The following is a 21,340-nucleotide window of genomic DNA, read 5'->3' on the forward strand; positions in this document are numbered from 1 at the left end:
CCTCTCCAGCTGAGATGTAAACAACTACTTCAAGTACTGCCACTTCATTCAACGCTGAAGCAGCTTTGTGGCAGCAAAACCCAGGGACCTTGCTGCAGCAAACCTCACCCAGCAGCTTTGCTGTAACCCAAGCAGGTTCAGGTGTGGCTAGAGTGAGAAATATGTTGTAGACAGAGGTTGAAAGTATTTCACTCCAGCATTGGCTGCTGGGTGTAAACCTCAGAGAACATTCACCAAAAAAGTGGTTTCTGGAGACTTCTGTCTTGAACTTGGCTGATTGGGAGCGTGGGGAAAAAGGAAGACAAGACACGAAAATACAACAGGAGGAAAAGAAAGGGGGGTAACAACAAAAATCTGCCTTTAAGTGGTGCTTGGAGCAACTCTGTTGACACACAGTTCAACCTCTCTGGGTTGAGTTTTCTTACTTCCAGCAGTGCTACCTTCCCAGCTATAAGCTGGGCACAGATTCCTTAAGAATCAAGTCCCACAAGTAGTATTGGGAAGCATTGTCACAGAAATCCAGCATCTTTCAGCTGAAGCTATATCTTGTCCTTTAACCCAGATGGGTGGCCACAAAAACCTAAGGAGAACATGTGGGAGTTTGACCTGCAGAACCAATCAGCCGAAAATCAAATGTCAGAATACACAAGTATATAGTAAACTGCCCATTTTCCTCAGATGTTTGACTAGCAAGGAGAAATATTAAATCGTCTTCTGGGATATTAGACATATGCATGAACCCATATGCTTTGCTAGGCTGGTTTAAGATACTTAGAAACTTGTTCTCTGTTAACCCAAAGAAAATAGAGAGGAAGATCTAATGGCTTGCTACTTTTTTTTTTTTTAATTGCTCTGAAAGCTATAAAATGTTCACCAAACAATCATACTGGAAGATTTCATCATGCCTTTGCTTACTTTTTAGGGTTTACCACTCACTAAATAAACTCTCATTACCTTAAGGAAACAAATGAAGGGAAAACATATGAACCTCTTCACGATTCTGAATGGGTAAAGCATTAAGCTGTGAAAGTAACTACCAAGTACATTAACAGGTTTGATTCGGCAGGATGTGGAACAGTTTTAATTTACTGTGGAAATGTGAAAACTATAAAGATTCAAGCTTTTGGGTTTGCATCTTACTAAGATGATTATTCTTATACAAAAACATTTATCACAACACCCATCTTTAAAGCCCTCACTTTTGAGGGCATCAGAAGTCACGTTACTCTCCTAAGCAGCATAACTCTGATAGTTTCTGCTGCGTGAGAAGGCACCAGTGGATGTGCAGGTCCTCGAAGCTGAAAGCTTCGTGAATCATGCCCCAAAGTGCAAATGTGGAGTTTAGTATGAACAAAACTCTACTTGGTAGTTTAAACTGTAGAGCAGTCATTTTTTTGCTTTTGTAGTTAGCAATATGTTACAGAACAACATCTATGTGTACTTGTTTGGGGGTTACTTTTTCCAGAATCCAGCAATTCCATAAAAGTAGCATTTTGAGAGGAGAAACGCACCATTAATTTGCTTCTCTTAATAAAAAAAAAAAAAAATCACCCTTTTAAATAAAAAGCATTTGCGATGATGAATTTGAAGCAGATGCTAAAACAATTGGGCTCAGGAGCCTGCAGTTCATACTCCTGAGGCCAAGCAATGAATCTCATTTAAGGCCAGGTTCCTCTGTGCAGAAAACTAGATTTATACGCACGTACCTAATAGGTGCCTTGCCATGATTAATCTCATGTGAGGAGGAAGCTGTCTGCATGGGCTCTGTCCGTCATTTTTTGCCCTTAAAATAAAGATCAAAGTCAGGGATACATTTCCCACAGTGGCAAAGGTTCAGGATATCCTTATACCATCTTCAGGCAAAACCATGCCCAGGGCTCCTGAGAGAGTCAAGTGGCACTCGCCTCCATCCTTCCAGCAGACCGCCATTCCCTTCAGCACAGAGTTGCACCCGTGTGTGTAGGACAGATGTTCTCCTTGGTGAGCAATATCAAAGTTCAGCTCTACGCTGACAATGAAATAAAATTTTTAAAAAAAAAAAGGGAGTACATACTTTACACAGACCATTTCATTTCTTCTAAACAATACTTCCTGAAATCAAATCATTTCCAGTTAGAAAAAAATAAAATAGCTTTGCTGGAAAGATCACCAGAACTTTTCCCCTCATTTTTCTTCTGAGAAAACACCTTTCAGAAAGTAAGGCCATTTTTCTAGCCTCATGTCTGAAAAGGTGCTGTGTGCTGCCTGAGTATTGCTCTTTTAGAGCATTTTTGACAGGATGCATCATGGCACTCTTTCTACAGCTATAAGTGACCGTAGCAGTTGTACCAGGATAAATACACATATCTGTATATAAAATAGACACACACACAAATGTAGCAAGAAATAAAGCAGTTCCTTCAGTTTTCGAAGATTCATCTTGCCCAGAAGCGTAAAGCCTGACTTGTGTGCAGCAGTGTAGCAATTCTTTAACACAAGAGATGGATGCAGCCCTAAACCACAAAAAACCCCAAACCCTTTCATGTCTTAGGAGTGTTGCTAATTGAAACAATTTGCCATGCTTCACTTGCGTTGATGGAACAACATGCCAGAAGTTTCTAAGTCCCTGTAAAAAGACTGTCCCTTCCTCCAGGCTGGATCAGTTTTCCATGGCAGAATTCCTCGGTTTCAAAGAAAATTAGGTAACCCATGCTTACTTAATTGCTGGGACGCTATACTTTATGAAAGATAAACCAATCACTAAGTTGGATGTAGAAAGCCATTTATACTGAAGGAATGAATCCTATAATTTTTTTTTTTTTTTAGTGTCTGGCTTCAAAGTTTTGGGGGAGACAGATTTGTTCCCATCTTTGTGTACACTGCAGCCTGCAATTAGATGCTGGCTGGTGAAGATGTGCACATGGATGAGGGTTATTCAGCATTTTGCTTCCTCCCTGTCCCCCAGCAAGTCACATACTTTAATGTATTCTCTGTCACACTCACAGGTATCCCAGGATAGCTTCTTCAGAGCAACATGATTCCCTCCCCACCCCCCCCAAGGTCAAGGAGTTGAAGTCTCAATATTAGTCTGGTGTCAACAACAACAAACCCAACCTTTTCATTCCTTAACGGTGCTCTACAAGTTTTGCTCTAATCCAAAGACTAATAACTTGGCTTTTGATTTATCTGGAAGTTGTACTAGACTATTCACGTACATGCTTAAAAATAAAGCAATTACTGAGTATTTTGATAGATCGAGATTCTCCAAACCTCACAGATTCAAGCCCAAGAAGCAAGAAGTATCTTTTCAGCTTTGCTGCTTTGGGCAACAAAACCCTCCACTTCTCTTTGCTCGTCAAAAGCAAATTTCATTCGGTTCAGGAGTTTCTGAACTGCTGTCCTCCTATGGACACCCACCTTTCAATTAATGGTTGACTAGACTTAGAAATTTTCATTTTTAGATAAAGACCACTGCACAGGAACTACTCCAGGATGGCACAATCTCAGTGAAGACCCAAATGACAAGTACTTTCATTTACATTCACATTAAGTGCAAATTTCAGAGAAGGCCTAGGGACTGGCTGATCTTTGCTGAGTCTCCTATGCCTTCCAAGAGTGGATCTGACTAATTCAGCCTAGGATCCACTCCCAGCAATTACCGGGATCCTCAGTAGTGAGGATTTCAAACATCACTTTCTATGTGCATTAAGCTTGCCTCAAAACAAATACAAAAATAAACCAAGAAAGCAGTCGGTATGAACTGATTCCATGCACTTTAATTTACAACAAAAAAGGGCTTCACACTTTTTCATAAAGGTCTCTTCTGGGCTGAAGAACAAATCATAAAATGTACTTTTATGCTATTATCACTGAAAAGAAATTAATTTGGAATTCAATTGTATGTGTCATTTGGGCATGAATAATTTACAAACATCACAACCCTACTGAGAAGCCGCTGAGCCATTTATTTTCATATGAAATCTTCAAATATTTTACAACACTTCTCCCCAACAATCTAAACACATGCCTTTAAAAACAGCAATTAATGGCATATCACAGGCTATGTGAGAAAAAGGACATGCACAGTCAGCAGTATATTATCCTGGCAAACTAGATTCTCTAGAAACCAGCTTCTGTCGTCCAGGGAGATGGCATAGCTATCAACAGTCAGACGTCAAAATACTCGAGGTTGAGTTTACACACACACACACGAAAGACATGCACTAGTTATTCCAGCTGGTAGTATGATTATATTTTATTTATTTTTCTAAAAAGTCACAACTTTCTCTTAATGAAAAGCAAACTGGAATTTGTGCCTGAACTCTTACTCTAAACATACCAAGATATGCACAGTGAAAGTCAACCTTAGACTGGAAACAACTGTAAACTACAGTTTATATTGCCATGCCAACAGCTGAGTTAAAATAGAACAAATAAAAATACCAGTCAACAAGCATCATATTCTTCCTTCAAAGATCAAACGGTTGTGAACAAAAGCCTGATCTCCATTACATTTTCTTCAGGTGGTTAGAAAGAACTAAAAAATTTCATCTAAGCAACTGCAGAAACTGAGCTAGAGAGATGAGACAGCCTTGAATTTCCCTTGCAGACTTCTCATTCCTTTTCAATAAAAGAGAAGTGAGAAACATTGACCAAATGCATAACTGGACTACTCTGATAAAAATGTATTGCGGCAATTCAGTTACCTGAGAAAAACAGGTATCAGTATTGCAGAAATCTTTTTAAGTTCTCAAATGGCAATAAAATGACACAGTACACTTTGAAATATGCAGTTCCGGTGACTAGCCAGATATCTAGGAATACACATTTCTATATTAAAAGTGATAAACATAAGCAGGAAAATACCTGAAACAATTAATAGGTGCTTTTAGCTGGCATGCATTTTGCTATATGCTACAGAAAACTGAGACCGATACGACATTATACTGAATCTTACAGAAGTCCAAGCAGTACAACGATATACTTTCTTAAATACACATACTTGACCATAAATAGCCAATTTGCAATGCCAGCATAGTTAACACAGGAAGAAGTCCGCATTTATTTTAAATGTAAACAGTAAGGTTTCTAATAAAGACATTTTAATTTTAGACATTATTATATGTTTAACATGATTGCATGCAACAGTGTCTGAAAGTTTTATGGCATCTGTGTATCACTAGGCAAGAAACAGTCACAGTAAGACTTTTGGAGAGAAATTCTCAAGTCATCGAGTCTAGTGCTGCACGCAAATTTGCAGACATCCTCAGTAACTGCACACCTGGACAAGCCAGATGTTTGTATATAAAGGCAACTTTATTCATACAGCCATAGTCCTCTGCGCAAAGATCCGACCTTCAAGTTTTAAAAGGCACAGAAACTGAGGGGCATGCTAACTACTGCACTTAAAAGTGAGACCTATTATTTATCTGATTTCAAGAGGTGTCTTTCAAAGGCTGCTAGACACCTGAAGTGTAAGTCCCACTATAAGTCGAGAGCTGTCCCCAGCATCATTTCAACATGGTTGTTAAATTCAGACTGATAAAAAAGCCAAAAAATCTAGGCTTTCCTTATGGATTCACTCTCATTCTTTGCATTTCAGAGAAACTGCCTGCTGGAAACAAACTATTTTCTTTACCCCTTTTTTTAATCCTTATTAAATAACCAAGTATCTCTAACAGGTGAAGTGAAAAGCATTAGTAAACAGCTGGATTATCACATCATCATTTCTTCACTGAATCCTTACTCTTACTTGAACCAAAAGCACAAGATATTAGTAAAATGTGAATGCTACAGGTATCTGAACAGAAGTGCAAATTGCTTTAGACTTTTGAAACCATTTTTGTAAAAAATCAAAGAAAATACAGTCTTTGGTGTAGGTTCACACAGTGCTATCCAAGTATAACAACATCAGTTGGAAATTAGAGAAAACCTGTACCTTTACTTCCAAACTAGAAGAGCCCAAGCTCAAGTGTTCACACTGATTTACACTCACTGAGCTCTTCCAGGCAACATAAATGGTTTTTCACTACACTTAATAGCCACCAGCATCCTAAATATGATGAATTTTCAAGCAGCAAGTGGTAGAAATGACAGCATCCCCGCCTTTGCTCAGACATCAGCAGATTGCTTAGGCATCTCCGCAACCTGGAGCTGCCTTGAGACGGCAATGTAGCCTATGTCTTCCAAGATTCACCAACTAACACCCAGGAACAAATGACTTGTGAGAGGAGGAAATACTGGACAAAACACTCTCCCCACTCTATTAATTGCCACACTTTTAAGCTGGCAGTTAGGAATTCAGTTGCCTGACGTCTTTATAATAAAAAGCAGAAGCATACCTTTGCCACCTGTTTTGCAACCAGAAGTGCAGGCAGTCCTGCTGCGTCTCAACTGGTTTTGAGTTTGCTAGACGTTCACTCTAAAACTGAAAGCTATCAACAGCTGAACTTTAAAAAAAAACAACCACAAAACCAAACAACAGACAACACACAAAACAAAACATCATCAAAACACATTTAAAAATAACACTCCTCTTCAGTTTTTTTTCCTAGACCCCTGTCCTTACACCTGTATTTCCACAGGAAACTGCTATACCTGGTGTAAAATTACTCCACTAAACCATCCTGTTCCTTATTTTCCAGCAAGGACACGCTCATATCTCTGTTATTCTTTTCATTTGTATCTCCACTGTCCTCCGATTGCCCTGATTTCTGATGAGCAAATGTGTAAGTGTCATGGTCTGTGTCCATCAGAGGTGGAGGTTCCTCAGCATTAGAAGAGCGTTTAACGTCTTTTCTGAAGTATAATGGAGGTGGAGAAGGTGGCAAGCTACCAATGGGTCCATCAAAAGGCTGGTATACATCAACTTCTGGAGCAACTGAGCCATTGGATTCCTTCAGCAAGTGCCCATAGACCATAGCATCATCAATAACTGCATAGACATGAGACTCATTGTTTTTCCTCCCTTTTGTGAATAAACCTTGTTTCCCAGGCACCTGGGTATTCACATTAGGATTGTACACTCCCACCATGGGGTTCTGGTTTTTCTTCTTCCTATTACAGAGTTGAAATTGTTAACAGGTCAGAAACAATACACAGCTGGTACATTTGAACTCAACACAGCTTCTTTTTACCCATCCCAGCCACCCAGTGTCAGGCAGTCTGCCTGGATTGAAGGCTTTACTTGCAATCTTAGGAAGAATAACTCCCAAGTCTAGACGTGCTTTTTTTAACAGAGCAGAAAATAACTTCATGCTATTTGGCTACCTACTGCTGCTCTGCTGACCCTGAAGTTTGCAAGATTAACACCAATGGCCTCCCAAGCACCAGGGGTCCCAGCTGTGCAGTGTACCAAGTCTCCCAATATCCACGGACATTAATAGGACCCAGAGGCCATCAGAGCCTCACAAAACAAGGCTGAACGTTACTGAAGATGAGTAAGATAGTGGGTCCTCTATGAAAGCTGAATGACTTTTCTTGGTTGCACTTTCTGGAGCGACTGTCCCCAGAGTGGAAAGACCAAAAGCTGAACTGAAGATTTTTAAGCCTGCATTTGTAAAGTCTTTCCTGTGTGGCAAAAGAAGCATGCTCATAACTGCTCTAGTCATCATATTGCACAAATTCATTCCAGCTCAACGGCTTCAGGACCCAATCACCCTGCCAGCACTAAGCATACATGTATCAGAAACCACAAGCTATTGACGACTTCAGACTCTGCTTGCATGAGTAATGCTATGCATGTTTGTTTTGCACAACCTAGTTCTCTCCCCAAGGGCTCATGTCACAGAAAAATGCTCCCACGTGATGTGCAAACTCCAGGAGAAGTTGCTGGAGGTTCTGTTGTGTAGACGAAAGATAGCTCCTAGTGTATCTGGGTGAGTTTACAGCTTGTTTGAATGGTCTTTTACAGAATCACACTCACAACAGCCACATTCATTGCAATTTCATTTTGCAGGAATTGCTGATGAAGTCCAACCAATACCGTACAGTACAGCCAGAAGCCTGTGCTAAGGCCGAGGTAGGCAATGCACTGGGGGTTGAAGTAATGTGACTCAGGGAATGCTGCTCTGCTCTTACAAGTCAGTCAATTTAGAGTAAAGCAGCATTCCCGGAGTCATATTACTTCCACTACCATTGCCTACCTCATGCTTCAGACCCTTGTTCAAGGGATCTATATCAACACATGAAACAGAGGGCCCAGCTCTCCCAAAATGCCTTCTTGAACTTCTAAGTTACACATGCTGAATTATGAACTTACTTCTTCTTAACACAGCACACAGTCAGTCCAATAGCTGTGAGAACTCCAGCCCCAGCCACCACAGCAAGTATGACTCCTAGGTCTGCAAACAGACAAGGTACAAGGACACTGAGCAAGAGAGAAAACACCCAGCTTTCTCCTAAAAGCTGTCTCGGTTTGAACTTCCTCAAGGGCTTCTAAGCATACTAGCTACCCGCAGAGCGGGAGTTTCCGAGTCATTCTCGCCACAGGACAACACAAGCCATTTCCAAGAGGTTGGAGGCCAAGCAATGACAAACTCCTGCTGCTAGCAGTGGACACAACCAAAAAACCCAACCAACCCACCCCACTTCCAAGAGTTCAATACAGCTCATGCACTGCTAAACTTACCCTCAGCATCTCACGTGCCTCTGGCTGAATAGGCAGGGAAGAGAAGAAAGTGCAGAGAGAGACAGAGAGGGATTCAACAGAGTAAATATAAATAGTGACATTTCACCAACTTCCCCTCAATACCATCCCTTCCTCTGAAATACACCAGTTGTGTTGACCTGGGGTTTTCTAGGAGTCGCAAAATTGATCTGGAAAGTCCACGAGTGGGGAAAGAAAAATGCCACGTGTTTTAAAAGAAGTATCCATTACAAAAAAAGAAAAAAAAGAGGAAAAATTGGAAATTAATTTGATACTGTTTCAGTTCTAGCCTATGTAGCCAATATTTCTACAGACAGCAGTCTCCCACAGGTGAAGAGGAAGTGCAAATGTGAAGCAAATTTACATAAGCAAAGCCTACCCTAAAAATGCCCCCCCCCCCTTTTTTTAAAAACTATTTATGTTTCAGGGAGATGAAAGACAACAAGAATGCTGATTTTGCTGTTAGCAGTCAGGGCACTCTCCACTAAACGGCCAGACCTGTCCCAGGGGTGATTTCTTGCTCACGCAAACACTGAGACTAATCTAACTGCTAACATGAAGTAAGGGCTACTTGGATGAATAAGTTTGCATAATCAAATCCCAGGTCGTTCACCAGGTCCGTGACCTTGGGAGGGAAAAACATCACTTGATCTTCTTATATGTTCTGGCTGTGACGTCCAATTTAAAAAGCTAAATTAAATTAAAAAAAATAAAATCTAGTCTTACTCCCCCAGAGCCCTGGAATCCCCCATCTCAGAAAAACCAAACCAAAACAAAAATCCTCCCCCCCCAAAAAACACCACATTAAAGCCCCTCCTTCCCTCCCAGCTTCTAGAAGTACCCAGGTGTAACTCTCAGAGGTTTTTGAGGGACAGGTATTTCCAAAGGCCAGGATCTCATAAACCCCACACCCAAGGAGGACCAGCACCCATTACTGTTGCCCCAAGGGAAAGCAAGGAAACAAGCAGAAAGCAAACCACCACAACCTTACAGGACTTACCTATCTGCTTGTCAGCAAAAGTCACCCAGAACTGCAAGGTCAGTTGCGTCTTATCCACAGGTTTACAGTTGGAGACATTTACCCAAAAGTTGTGATACATATTTCGGGGCTCGGGCAGAAACTCATCCTCACGGCACACGGTCTCCTCTGCCCCCAATGTCTCTTCCTTTATGTTGACATAGGCACGGCCTGTCTCACAAGCAATGCCCATGCGGTCCTTGGAGAACCCGAGGCGGGCAACTTGCTTGCTGGGCACCAAGATGTACCAGGATATGGAGACATAAGGAGGTAGACCATAAGGCCAGTTAGGAGTCTGCAAGTAAACTTTAGCTTTTGGATCTGGACTCACAGTGAAAGTGCACTCATCTGTAGTAAAGGAAAATAAAGGAAGGAAAACTTAGGTCTGAAAGTTACTTTTTTCTTTTTTAAGCTTTCTCTTGTAGCACATAAAATTATTTGGTCCTTCTTCTCCATAATAAAAAAAGCATCACTCATACCTGTGACCAGCAAATTAATACACCCAACTGCATCTCAGTGCTGACAATACAACTCACCTCTCATACCTTCCACATCAGTAATTATCACAATTAGCACAGATGTATCTGCAGAATTTCCAACAACCAACTATCTACCACATGGAGTACAAAGCTCCTTCCTCCTTCAAGGAATAAAACACTGCACTGATTCAGATAAAGATTGATCCTAGCAATGGCTCCAGGACTAGACTCTAAAGAACTGAACTCTTATTTCTATTTATCCGTATGTGCTCCAACAAGCATAGAGAGATCCAACACTGTACAACAAAGTAGTACAAACCACTACCTTACCTTTAATATGTGGCACAAAAGACATTTTCAGATCCTGATGGTTAGACTCATTGAGGAATCCTTTACTAAATGTTTTTAAGGATATGGTGATATTATTCCTCATCTGAATCTTTTCAATGGATCCACCAGGACAGAATACACCAACATTCAACTCTGTCTCTGGGGTGCCACTAGCAATGCTGTAACTATAGCTTGTGTTGCACCTCTGCTCTGGGACGTGTTGCTGAAGTTTTAAGGACGGAGATGTAATTTCTATGTTGATCAGATCGGGAGCCAAGAGCTTCCAAATAAACTTATGCAGTCGAATTGGCAGTTGCGTAATAGCCTTGGGCACTGAAAGGGAATAGATCTTCCTCTGACACCATCGAAGATCGACACAGCCTACAATCACAGAAACAAATACCAAGGGCTGTATTTTTCTTGCAGATGAAATATCTAGGAAAAGCAAGTTTTCCTGTGGACCAGAGCACGCGCGCGCACACACACAGAGAGTACTGTCAGTTTTGCGTTACAGACCCAGATAAGCATCTACCTGAGAAACTCTCCTCTCTTAGTAACCTTTACCCAAACATGTATCATTTATATTTAAAGATATTTCCTTGAAAGGGTGCAGGACACCAAAGAAACCAACAGATACAAACATATTCAAAATCCATCACTTGATACTACTTTTGCTATGTCACTTGCTGACTGGAACACTGTTGCAGACTAACCAAGGTCCAAATATATACTTTAAAACTCTTTCTCTAGTAGTAGTTGAAAGCATTTGGGAAAATCCTACACCAAGTGGACATGCAAACGGCACAAGATGCATTCCTGATGGCCACCTTGGTCCTGCATTTTCATGGGCAGATTTATGGCTCTCCTGCTCTGTTTCCTTACTTTGCAGTTTTCAGCAAGAAGATGCTTAGGTGCCTTCTGTCCTTTGCCTTCTAGGATAGCTACGCAGTTTCTATTTTTAAAGGTAGAATGACATAGCGAACAAGGCCATCTCCAGATTCACTGTACCCATCTTGCTGCTGGCCAATGCCTGGTTTCCAACCACACTCTATTTAAAGCCCAAGCAAGAGAGAAGGTTTGGCTGACTGCTGGGGAAAAGCAGGCAAAAGCATTCCCTAGGAAACAACATTAAGACACTTTTGTCATACTTATGCCTTTTTCAGCTGTGATCCTCAGACGGGACAAGTCCTTGCACAGAAAGGAGATCTTGTAGACCGTGCCAGACACTAAAGTCAAGACGCGGTCGCAGGTGCGAGGATCCTTACAGATCAGGCATATTGGTTCAGACATGAGCGGGACGTGTCTGGGCCACCCTTCGAAGTGTATCGTTACAGTCATATTCCACTCTTTGCTCAGGTCGACCAAATGGGTGACATCTGCAAAGAAAAACATCCCAGAGCAATTACTGGCAAGAAGCGTGGCGTGAAGCAGAACTTCCTCCGTCTCTTCTCACCCCATCAGATGAGCAGCTGTTATAGCTATTTCTATATTAGCTAAGAAAATATTATTTATTCTTTCCATCAGTGGAAAGGCAGCATCATATCACTCTTCTAATTTGAGCCTTTCCACACACAAACCCTGTTTCCCTATCACTTCCCAGCTGTAACAGGGTAACACATACACTAGCCCCTTGTGAACAGGTTAGGCTATAATGTAAGGAGCTCAGCCAACTATGTTAGATTTGTTTTACCTAAGAAATTTCTGTATTTCTTTTAAAGTCAGTTCTACTGATCACACAGCAGTTGATTAGGAAAAGGTTCTCCATTCTCAAATTTCATATTTATTGCTAGATTTCCATTTCAGCTAACTTTTTGTCAGTTTAGGTTTGTTGGAGCCAAGCTGAAGAAAATTGTCCAAAGTCAGTAATTAAGCACATCTGGTTGTCTGGAGTCAGTTAAAGATTAAGCTAATTTAAACGCAAGTACCAATATGGTTCAAAAGCGAAAAAACTGCCAAGTACTGTACTTCAGCAGAAGTGCTGGCAGTTGTTATGAAGGTCACTAGAGCCTTCAAAAACACTTCCTAAAAGCTTTTTCTATTTGGCAGTTCAAAACATACAGAGAAAATTATCACAGGTTATCAAAGTCTGTCACCATGCTGGTGGGAAGGCTGAGGACCATGCCTTGCTAGGCTGCTTGGTTTCCTTCAATGGCATGACTGAATTATCACACTGCTCTTCCATTTAATTGCTCAAAAGCATTCTTCCAGAAATATTTTCTGACTAGCTGTAAAAAGCAAGCCTGAGAGCTGGCAGAGTTAACCTTGAAAAGTAAAGAGCACCTTCCCGTTCCTCAACACTAGCTATGACTTCTCTCGCATTCCGCCCCTTTCCACGTACCCCACAGCACACAGTCTGCTGCCCGAAGCCTTGTAATGCCCTCCGAGCTTGCTGGAGCTGAGATGCCCATGCGCACACAGTGACCATCATCCCTGGCACTCTCTCTCAAATAGTGAGATTCAGCTCAAAGATCTGCTTAAGGAGACATGTTCTGAGGCCAAAACTGCTTAACATTTTCACTAGTGAGAGAGAGCGCACCCTCAAGTTTGCAAGACTGGGGCTGGAAAGCAGCTTTGCAGAAAGACCTGAGGGTCCTGGTGGTTTAATGTCCTTAACATTAAAAAAAAAAAATAAATAATGTAAGGGTGGTCAAACACTGGGAGAGGTTACCCAGAGAAGTTGTAAAGTCTTCAGAGATACTCAAAACCCAACTGGATGTGGTCCTAGGCAGCCTGTTCTGTTTCACCCTGCTTGAGCAGAGGGTTGGAACTAGATGATCTCCAGAGGTCCCTGCCAACCTCAGCCATTCTGCAAGTCTGTGATATCCTAGATGACTTGCTACAGCAAATCAGAACAACAGGGGTAAGCAGGGATGACAAACACCACCTCCCATGTAAGCTAACAGCAGTTGCAAATAGTCGCAACATCTGGAAGGGGGACACAAAAGGAAAGAGGAAAAAAAAAATTGAAGGTTATGGCTGTAGCCTAGTTCACAAAGATTAACAATCATGTGCAAAGATAGACATTGGGTCCGCAGAGTATGCTGTTAACAAAGGCACACGTCTCTGATGTCAAAGACAGCAACCTGATCTAGTGGAAAGTGACCCTGCCCATGGGGGGTTGGAACTAGATGATATTTAAGGTCCCTTCCAACCCAAACCATTCTGTGATTCTTTGATTCTATAAAGGACAGGTTAAAAAAAATTTAAAAAATATATACACTATTATTACTCTTAATTTTCTGGGTTTAGCTATGGATCTCAAAGGCATAAACAAAAGGTGAATAAAATAGCCTTCTCCTGTGTGGGAAATCAGACACACAAAAATGCAAGAGGTCAGGCATAAATCTCCAAGTCACTACCACAACCAAGCACAGAACTTAGGATTTCTACCACAAGGTTACTCATTCTCCAGAGGTTTGGTTTTTTTGCAGCAGCTAAACACAGAGGGCTAGGTCAAGAAATTTTGATTGGAAAGAGCTATATTTTCCTCTAATGACAAGCACCACAGACAGCTGTGGAATACCCAAATGTTTGGGAATCTTTGAGAATATACAGATACCAATACGTTTTCAATAACAGCCGTGTTTAACTTGCCCACTGCAGATGGCATTTTTGGGGTTGTTTTGTTTTATTTTTTAAATAATAGTTTCAATACTGTCTTGAGGGCTAAATTTGAATCTTTGATGGAACTTATATAACTACAAAATCATTCATGAAATCCTGTAAATCCTGTTGTCTCTTAAATCCAAGTGGTTTATTACCTGCATTTCATTCAATAAATGACAACCTGTTTTTTATTTTTTAGGTGATTATCACCTTGTCTACTGGCCATAAATATATTAAAATTCCTCTATGCTTTCCAAAGTAGAAGGGAGATAAAGCTGATTAACTGAATACAATGTTTTCACTCTTTCTGGCTTCCAAGGTGCAACACACAATAAATGTAAGCAAACATGACTTGATTAACAATTTCAGGAGGATTTGCTGTTCATGAATGGAAACAGACTAGACAAAGAACTGAGGATTACAGTGGTGAGATGCTACAGACCCTTTCTGGATACATGACTTCAAGGTACAGGCCATTCAAACTTCACTCCCTCTAAAATGACTTAGATGGAGCTCCTGCTGCAGTGATAGTCCAGAGTGTGTACTTCCTTCCACCTGCTCCTCCGCAGTGAGGGCACCTTGACTATTATCCTCCACCATGAACTGAGGTCAGAGCTAAGAAGCCAGAAGATAAATCACTTATTGCATAGCTCATTACCTAGCCAGGCCTTTTATTTCTGTTTTTAGATAGATGCTGTGGTATTACAAGTCATTGTGTTAAGCCTGTCTGAATTTGGGGCAAGAAAACAGAAAAAAACAAACAGAAAGGGGAGGAGAAGGCGGCGAGAGGGGAGGAGAAGGCGGCGAGAGGGGAGGAGAAGGCGGCGAGAGGGGAGGAGAAGGCGGCGAGAGGGGAGGAGAAGGCGGCGAGAGGGGAGGAGAAGGCGGCGAGAGGGGAGGAGAAGGCGGCGAGAGGGGAGGAGAAGGCGGCGAGAGGGGAGGAGAAGGCGGCGAGAGGGGAGGAGAAGGCGGCGAGAGGGGAGGAGAAGGCGGCGAGAGGGGAGGAGAAGGCGGCGAGAGGGGAGGAGAAGGCGGCGAGAGGGGAGGAGAAGGCGGCGAGAGGGGAGGAGAAGGCGGCGAGAGGGGAGGAGAAGGCGGCGAGAGGGGAGGAGAAGGCGGCGAGAGGGGAGGAGAAGGCGGCGAGAGGGGAGGAGAAGGCGGCGAGAGGGGAGGAGAAGGCGGCGAGAGGGGAGGAGAAGGCGGCGAGAGGGGAGGAGAAGGCGGCGAGAGGGGAGGAGAAGGCGGCGAGAGGGGAGGAGAAGGCGGCGAGAGGGGAGGAGAAGGCGGCGAGAGGGGAGGAGAAGGCGGCGAGAGGGGAGGAGAAGGCGGCGAGAGGGGAGGAGAAGGCGGCGAGAGGGGAGGAGAAGGCGGCGAGAGGGGAGGAGAAGGCGGCGAGAGGGGAGGAGAAGGCGGCGAGATTTTAAGGATGCAAATTTTAGCATTGCCATCCACCTTGCCCTAACAACGACTGGTGGTACCCAGGGCAGTAAAACAGGCCTCAGCGTTGCTTGGCAACCCACCTCCTTAAACTCAAGGAGGGTCCAAGAAAAGTGACAAAACACCTAGTATTTCTCTTCCTTGTGGTGCTCAGCCCAGGCGCCTGTAAGCAAAAGCAACAGAAGGGGCAGGCAGGTACTTACTCTCATCAATCTGCGGGTGCTGAACGACGACTTGGAAGAGCAAGCGGAGGATGCCTGGGTTCTGGGCATCCTGATCGCAGCCCTGGAGGGACAGGTTGAAACTGCCAGCGATATTGGCAGGCTGGCTGTCACTCAGTTTGAACACCTCCGGGTTGCTGAGGGAGCCGGGGATGTAGTACTCTACCCTCTCCTCTTTCCTTTCGCAGTTGGAAAGGCTGTAGTTGTGGAAAAACACGCTTGCTCTCATGTTGGAAGGAACCACAAACTGCCATGTCATGAGCTCGTCTTCTGGAAAGCCCAGTGGGTAGTTTGGGGACATCAGGGTGATTGAAGACTCCCCCTTCAAAATGGATTCAATAATGCATAACCCTAAAACGGGGGCGGGGGGGACGGATGGGACAACACAACATACAAAACAAGTGGCAATTAATGAAGACACGCTGGCATATCTAGCGCCCCAGCAGCAGAGTATTTTTATTTTGACAGTGAGATCATCCACTTCAGCTACAGGTTCGGTTATTAAAAAACCCTCATACTAAACCATATACTTGAGTTGATGCTTTTGTCTTCTATTACAGAAAAGGTAAGGATATATTAATGCTGCATTTTTAGTTTAGTGGGTTCACCTTTCAAGCACGTGGACAGACAAGCCTTTATTTTTTAGAAAGGAAAGATCTTAGTTCCTACTTCTGCTCCTGACTTTGCAAAAGCAAACACGCAACCTGATAACTGCTTCTGTTTCACTGGGTTGCGGGAAACAAAAGATGTGAGCTTTTATACCATCACAGAGCTCTCTGTCCAAACACCTCCCAGATCTAACAAGAGCACGCCAACAAAGAGCCTCAAATACGCATGACAAAATATGAATGCAAACCATGGAGGCTGTGTAAGACACTTTGTGCTTGGATGCCTCTTGGCAGCATGAAGTTGGGTACACAGAGGTTATGGTCCTGTTCTAGGACTCCAGCGACAATGTGCAACTGCGAGGAGTGCCAGGAGTTAGAAAAACTCGTGTTCTAGAAGCTCAAACCTGGACCAGATTCCTTTTATAACTGATAGCAACAACTGCAGAATTTAAGTAGAGAGCAAGAACATCTCCCAAGGAGGGTTTGTCAGGAGACCGCAAAGTAACCCACTGATTGCTATATAATATTCCAGGTATTTTAAGAAGATTATTACATAATGTTTTATGTTACTGTGCAGGTTGAAACAGATAGCTCTATTTAAGCAGCCTCATGTGCCTTCTAGGCACTGCTTCCCCCTTTCCCACCTTCCTCTCCTCAAGAGGGGCATTGGTTTGAGGCTCCAGAAATTAAGGAAGCATTGTTTTAAAATAAACAAGCCCAACTAAACACTGCAACCAGAAAATAACTCTCTTGGCTCATTCTAATTACGCTATCTAGTCTCAACTAGCTGAAAACACAAAACCAACAGAGCAGGTCTGTTTAAGTTTTAGGAAGTTTAAAGAGATAGAAAATGAGTAACGTGCACCAAAAGCAGCAGTTTTCATAATTATTAACCAAACAAAGATGGTTTGACCCCAGAAGAGCACCAGCTACCAAACTAAAAACCATACAACAATAGCTTTTAGAAAAGATGAAGTGGAAGGGAGTTAGGGACAGCAGCACCAAACCTAGAAGGTTACCCGAGAAGAAAGGTTTAAATAATTCTCCTGCAATCTGCACGAGGTGATTACAGGTGAGGAAACACTACTCCCTACTTACGTTTTATGGAAGCCCTGTTAGCTATGTTGAAGCCTGAGGTGGTGAGAGGCGAGTCCCACGGGAGGTGCAGAGACATGACAACTCCTCCCAGCAGCTTGACGCGAGACACTGAGCCATTCCTGCAGAAGGTGCCAATGTTGACCGTGGCCATGTCGATACAGCTATTGATGTTGTAGCTAACGAAATCTGGGCACATCTCTCCTGGTTCAATCTGTCTTAGCCCCGGGGTAGAAAATTTCAGTTCAAGTCCAGCTTTTGTACTCGCCTTCACGTCCCAGATGAAAGTCCTGTTAAGGCGAGGTAGCCCCGGTGGGTAAAGATGAACATCTCCGAAGGGACATGGGCCTGACACACAGTCTAAATGCAGAGAGAGAACAGCCATGATACACTCTGGAAAGCATTCAAGTAAACGAGGAATTTGACACTTTCCCCTTCATCACTATTTTCACAATTTTTAGGTTGCACTTAACTTCTCTTCTACATGCATTAAAAGACACTCCTATAACGTGGTCACATGCTGTCTCTAAACAGGACTATACCATAAACAGGATTGTACCATAGAGTAGACAGGATAAACCTGCTTTAGTCAGGCTGACTAATAGAAGGGATTCATTGTCTCTGGTATTCCCGCCTTGTTTGCTAAAGAATTTAGAAGGTATTTAGTAAATAGGGTAGTGCGCTGAATGGGCAAAAGGGAGAAATGCAATATCGGGAGAGCTGGAAATCATGGGTCTAGAGAAAAGATCTTAACCCATCTCACTCGGAGAATTCCTGGCAAATCATTCGTCTTTAAATTTTCTAGTGCTTGCCATGAACTGTATCTTCGTTTCCTTGGTGCCCCGATGAATAACCTGGGCCCCAGATTTTGCAGAAGTGATGAGTAACAACAACTACCATTGCAGGATTCCTGGGAGAACTTAGAAAAACTTTTATCTGAAAAATCCAAATTACTGGTATTTCAAGCTGGACACTAAAAATAAGCAAACTTTAATCCATATCTAGGCTCCAACTTCAAAGAAATATCACAAGTGCATCTTACAAATATATCATGAAATACCATGAACATTACTATTTGCATGAATCATATGACTGAAACTCCAAAACATGAAGAGAACTGTCCTTGAACACCACCCCAAAAATAATAAAGATGTTACCAAAGACTGAATGCCCAATGAAGTTTGGGATCTTGTTGAGAACTAGCATGTGTTCGTGCCACTAAAGAGTACATTAACATATATACACCAGAGATAACATTCAAAGCAAATGAAGCTTTAGTTACAACACTTCCAAATTTTCAGTTTCTTGACTTCAATAATGTTCATTAAATATAAGGAAACATGTGCATGTTGCCAATGTTTCTATTGTCCTTATAGACACAATCAATCTGTTCAACAAACAATGTGGGTAATGTATCATTATCAATGCTCAGAGGCTTTTGATAGGAAAAAAGATTATTTGATGGGTTTATAAACTGTGGGAAAAGGGAAAGCAGCAAGGAATTGGTGCAACAAACTATCATTTAACTGTTTCTGAAACAGCCAAGTTAACATTAATTCTGCCAGCCATAACAGATACTTCTTTAACTTGCATAGTTTCAGTAATTCAAGGTTATTTATCAGTGTTCAGAGATTTCTTCTTACCCAAGATTATAGGGGATACCTTAATACAGTAACAGGAAGAACGATACATGGTTTTACTGGAGGAAAATTACCATGGGGGGTGGGGGTGTGTCAAATCTTACCGATATTTTTCTGAATTTCCATGATGAAATGTTTCTCTGGAGTACTACAAGTGAAGGTAAAAGTCACATTCTGCCCAGGCTTTATCTTGAGTTCAGACCTGATGACATTTTTAACACGAATTTGACAGCTTGGTGAAACACCGGGTCTCAGTTTAATCGTAACTGTGATGTTGTCCACCGTACGAGGAGAGATTGTAAAGGAAGCTAAGAAAGAAAAAAAAAAAAAGAAAAAAAAAGAGGTGCTTTGTTACTAGCACATACAAGTATCACCGGCCTTTCCATACATCCCCACAGATGCCATATTGTCAGAAGGAATATTCGCATCGACGTCCGCAGAAGTCTCTAGTGTTGGACGTACAGAAAATGTCTTGGCTCTTCCAGTCCAGCACAGACGACACAGAAATCCGCTTGCTCCATGTGCCCAGAGAGAGGTATATGGAATTTGTGTAGGACCAGTTCTGCTCCAGTTTACCTTCACCACTGTTACTTTTTCACATTTAAAAAGTAGCTCAGCTCTTCCTTTCAAATTTCTGTTGTCCCAATTTTGGTTTTCAGTCTGTTATGCCCATCATATGATCTGCTTCATTTCATATGGCACCCATAAAGTCATGACTCAATTTAGGAAGTTTATTCAGCAGCCAAACAACAAAGCAAGCCTCAACTCTAATCGCACACAATGGTAACAGGTGAATCTCGGGTATGCCTCAACAATTACTGCAGACCAGATGAGGTATTCCAGCAATACCAAACACACATACCAACAGACATTTAACATGCGGTCATGGCCCTCTCCTACCCTCCCCACCTTTTACAACTCAATCCCTGAAGGTACAGGACATCCATGCAATGCCCCTCAGCAGCACAGAAGGCATCTGTGGCCTGGGACAGACCATGTGTGCTTGGATACCTCCTCTCCATCCCCGACGTGACCATCATAGACTTACGGCTTTTGGGGAATACATAAAAGCCTCGGCAATCTTCACAGGTTTCAACCATCTTCAAGCACTACTGAATGCAGGAGCAGCTCTCACAGGAAATACTGGGGCCACAGAATAAACTGCTTGCTGAATAATCTTATTTTATGGCTAGCGGTTTATCAACAAATGGACCAAACCTGACTGTCTTCTAAAAATACACACGCTATATAAGACACGAAGGAGCACTGACTGGAGATTCAAGATGACTAGAAAAGTTAATAGCATCAGTTTGATGCTTAGCAAAGCTTAAGCCCAGCCCCAGGTGAAAATCTGAGGACACGTCAGTTGGTAAATTTTCTATTTGTTTTCACTACTCTCCCTTCCTTATTTCAGTATGGAAGATACAATCACTGTGTCTAGAGCACTTATGCTTTTAGTATTTATGGAAAAAATAAGTATATTAAAAAAAAAAGATATCTAGAAATAAGGGTACCCCAAGTTCTGTTCAGAAAGGTCTGTTCCTTGAGTGGGACATCATGCAGGGCTGCATGACAAAGCTCTGCCCATAGGCCAGGTTGGGAGTCCTCTTGCTCATTAACCCCAATAAAGGGAGATTTACCTTAGCAAACCCAGAAGCGTAGCACGCAGGGAGAGCCCCTGCAGCCATTCCCACTGCCAGGCAGCGTGCCAGGAAGGCATGGGAGAACAGCTGGCTCAGAAACGCACATCTGCAGGGCGCCGCGGGCTCTGCCCGACTGCTCACCATCCCTTGAGCACCTAAACATCCAGCCTGGTCCGTGCCAGCTGCTATTGCCGCAGCGGTGGTAAGGACACTGGCCAAAGCTCAGAGACCCGGGGGCTTAACTGGTGAGGGCTGCGGGGAGCAGGGCTGAGCACACCATGGGAACCCTTGGTCGGCAGAGCCCTCTCCTGGCAGATAAGCACACCAGAGACCCTCGACCAACCTACCCACCCAACTCAAAACTTTAGCCATCACAGCTGCGGAGAGAAGCATACTGCGTTAGTGACCCAATTTCCCATAAAAACCACTTGTCATATTTTTAAACCTCCCTTTTAAAAATCTCCTGATTCTTACAGCAATCTCATGGTTTTGCAGGGCCTGACTTTCGTTGCAGTGTTCTGCAAAAGCCCTGGGCATTGTGCAGGCAGCACGGGCTATCGTCCTTCCCTGCCACTGGGAACATTGCAGCTCCAGGTTTGCAAACACCAGGCATTGAAAATCTCACTGCTAGGGGCAG

General features: G+C 42.8%; 1 protein-coding gene across 3 annotated transcripts in view; it reads right to left on the reverse strand.

Moving 5' to 3' along the window:
* Window positions 1–4,216: 4,216 nt before the first annotated feature.
* The window catches only part of CDCP1 (CUB domain containing protein 1), a 28,680-nt gene continuing 11,556 nt past the window's right edge, over window positions 4,217–21,340 (reverse strand). For 2 of the 3 annotated variants that reach the window (XM_069811160.1, XM_069811176.1), the window contains 8 exons: window positions 19,165–19,368; window positions 17,424–17,780; window positions 15,700–16,068; window positions 11,602–11,829; window positions 10,454–10,834; window positions 9,627–9,992; window positions 8,240–8,321; window positions 4,217–7,035 (listed from right to left, as the gene is read on the reverse strand). In XM_069811160.1, the coding sequence (XP_069667261.1) occupies window positions 6,588–7,035; window positions 8,240–8,321; window positions 9,627–9,992; window positions 10,454–10,834; window positions 11,602–11,829; window positions 15,700–16,068; window positions 17,424–17,780; window positions 19,165–19,368 (2,435 nt within the window). In that variant the 3' untranslated portion in view covers window positions 4,217–6,587. The remainder of the gene's footprint in view (window positions 7,036–8,239; window positions 8,322–9,626; window positions 9,993–10,453; window positions 10,835–11,601; window positions 11,830–15,699; window positions 16,069–17,423; window positions 17,781–19,164; window positions 19,369–21,340) is intronic. The other variant, XM_069811168.1, reaches the window with a different exon arrangement.

This window comes from Haliaeetus albicilla, chromosome 2 (genome assembly GCF_947461875.1).
Source record: "Haliaeetus albicilla chromosome 2, bHalAlb1.1, whole genome shotgun sequence".
In the NCBI taxonomy this organism is placed as follows: domain Eukaryota; kingdom Metazoa; phylum Chordata; class Aves; order Accipitriformes; family Accipitridae; genus Haliaeetus; species Haliaeetus albicilla.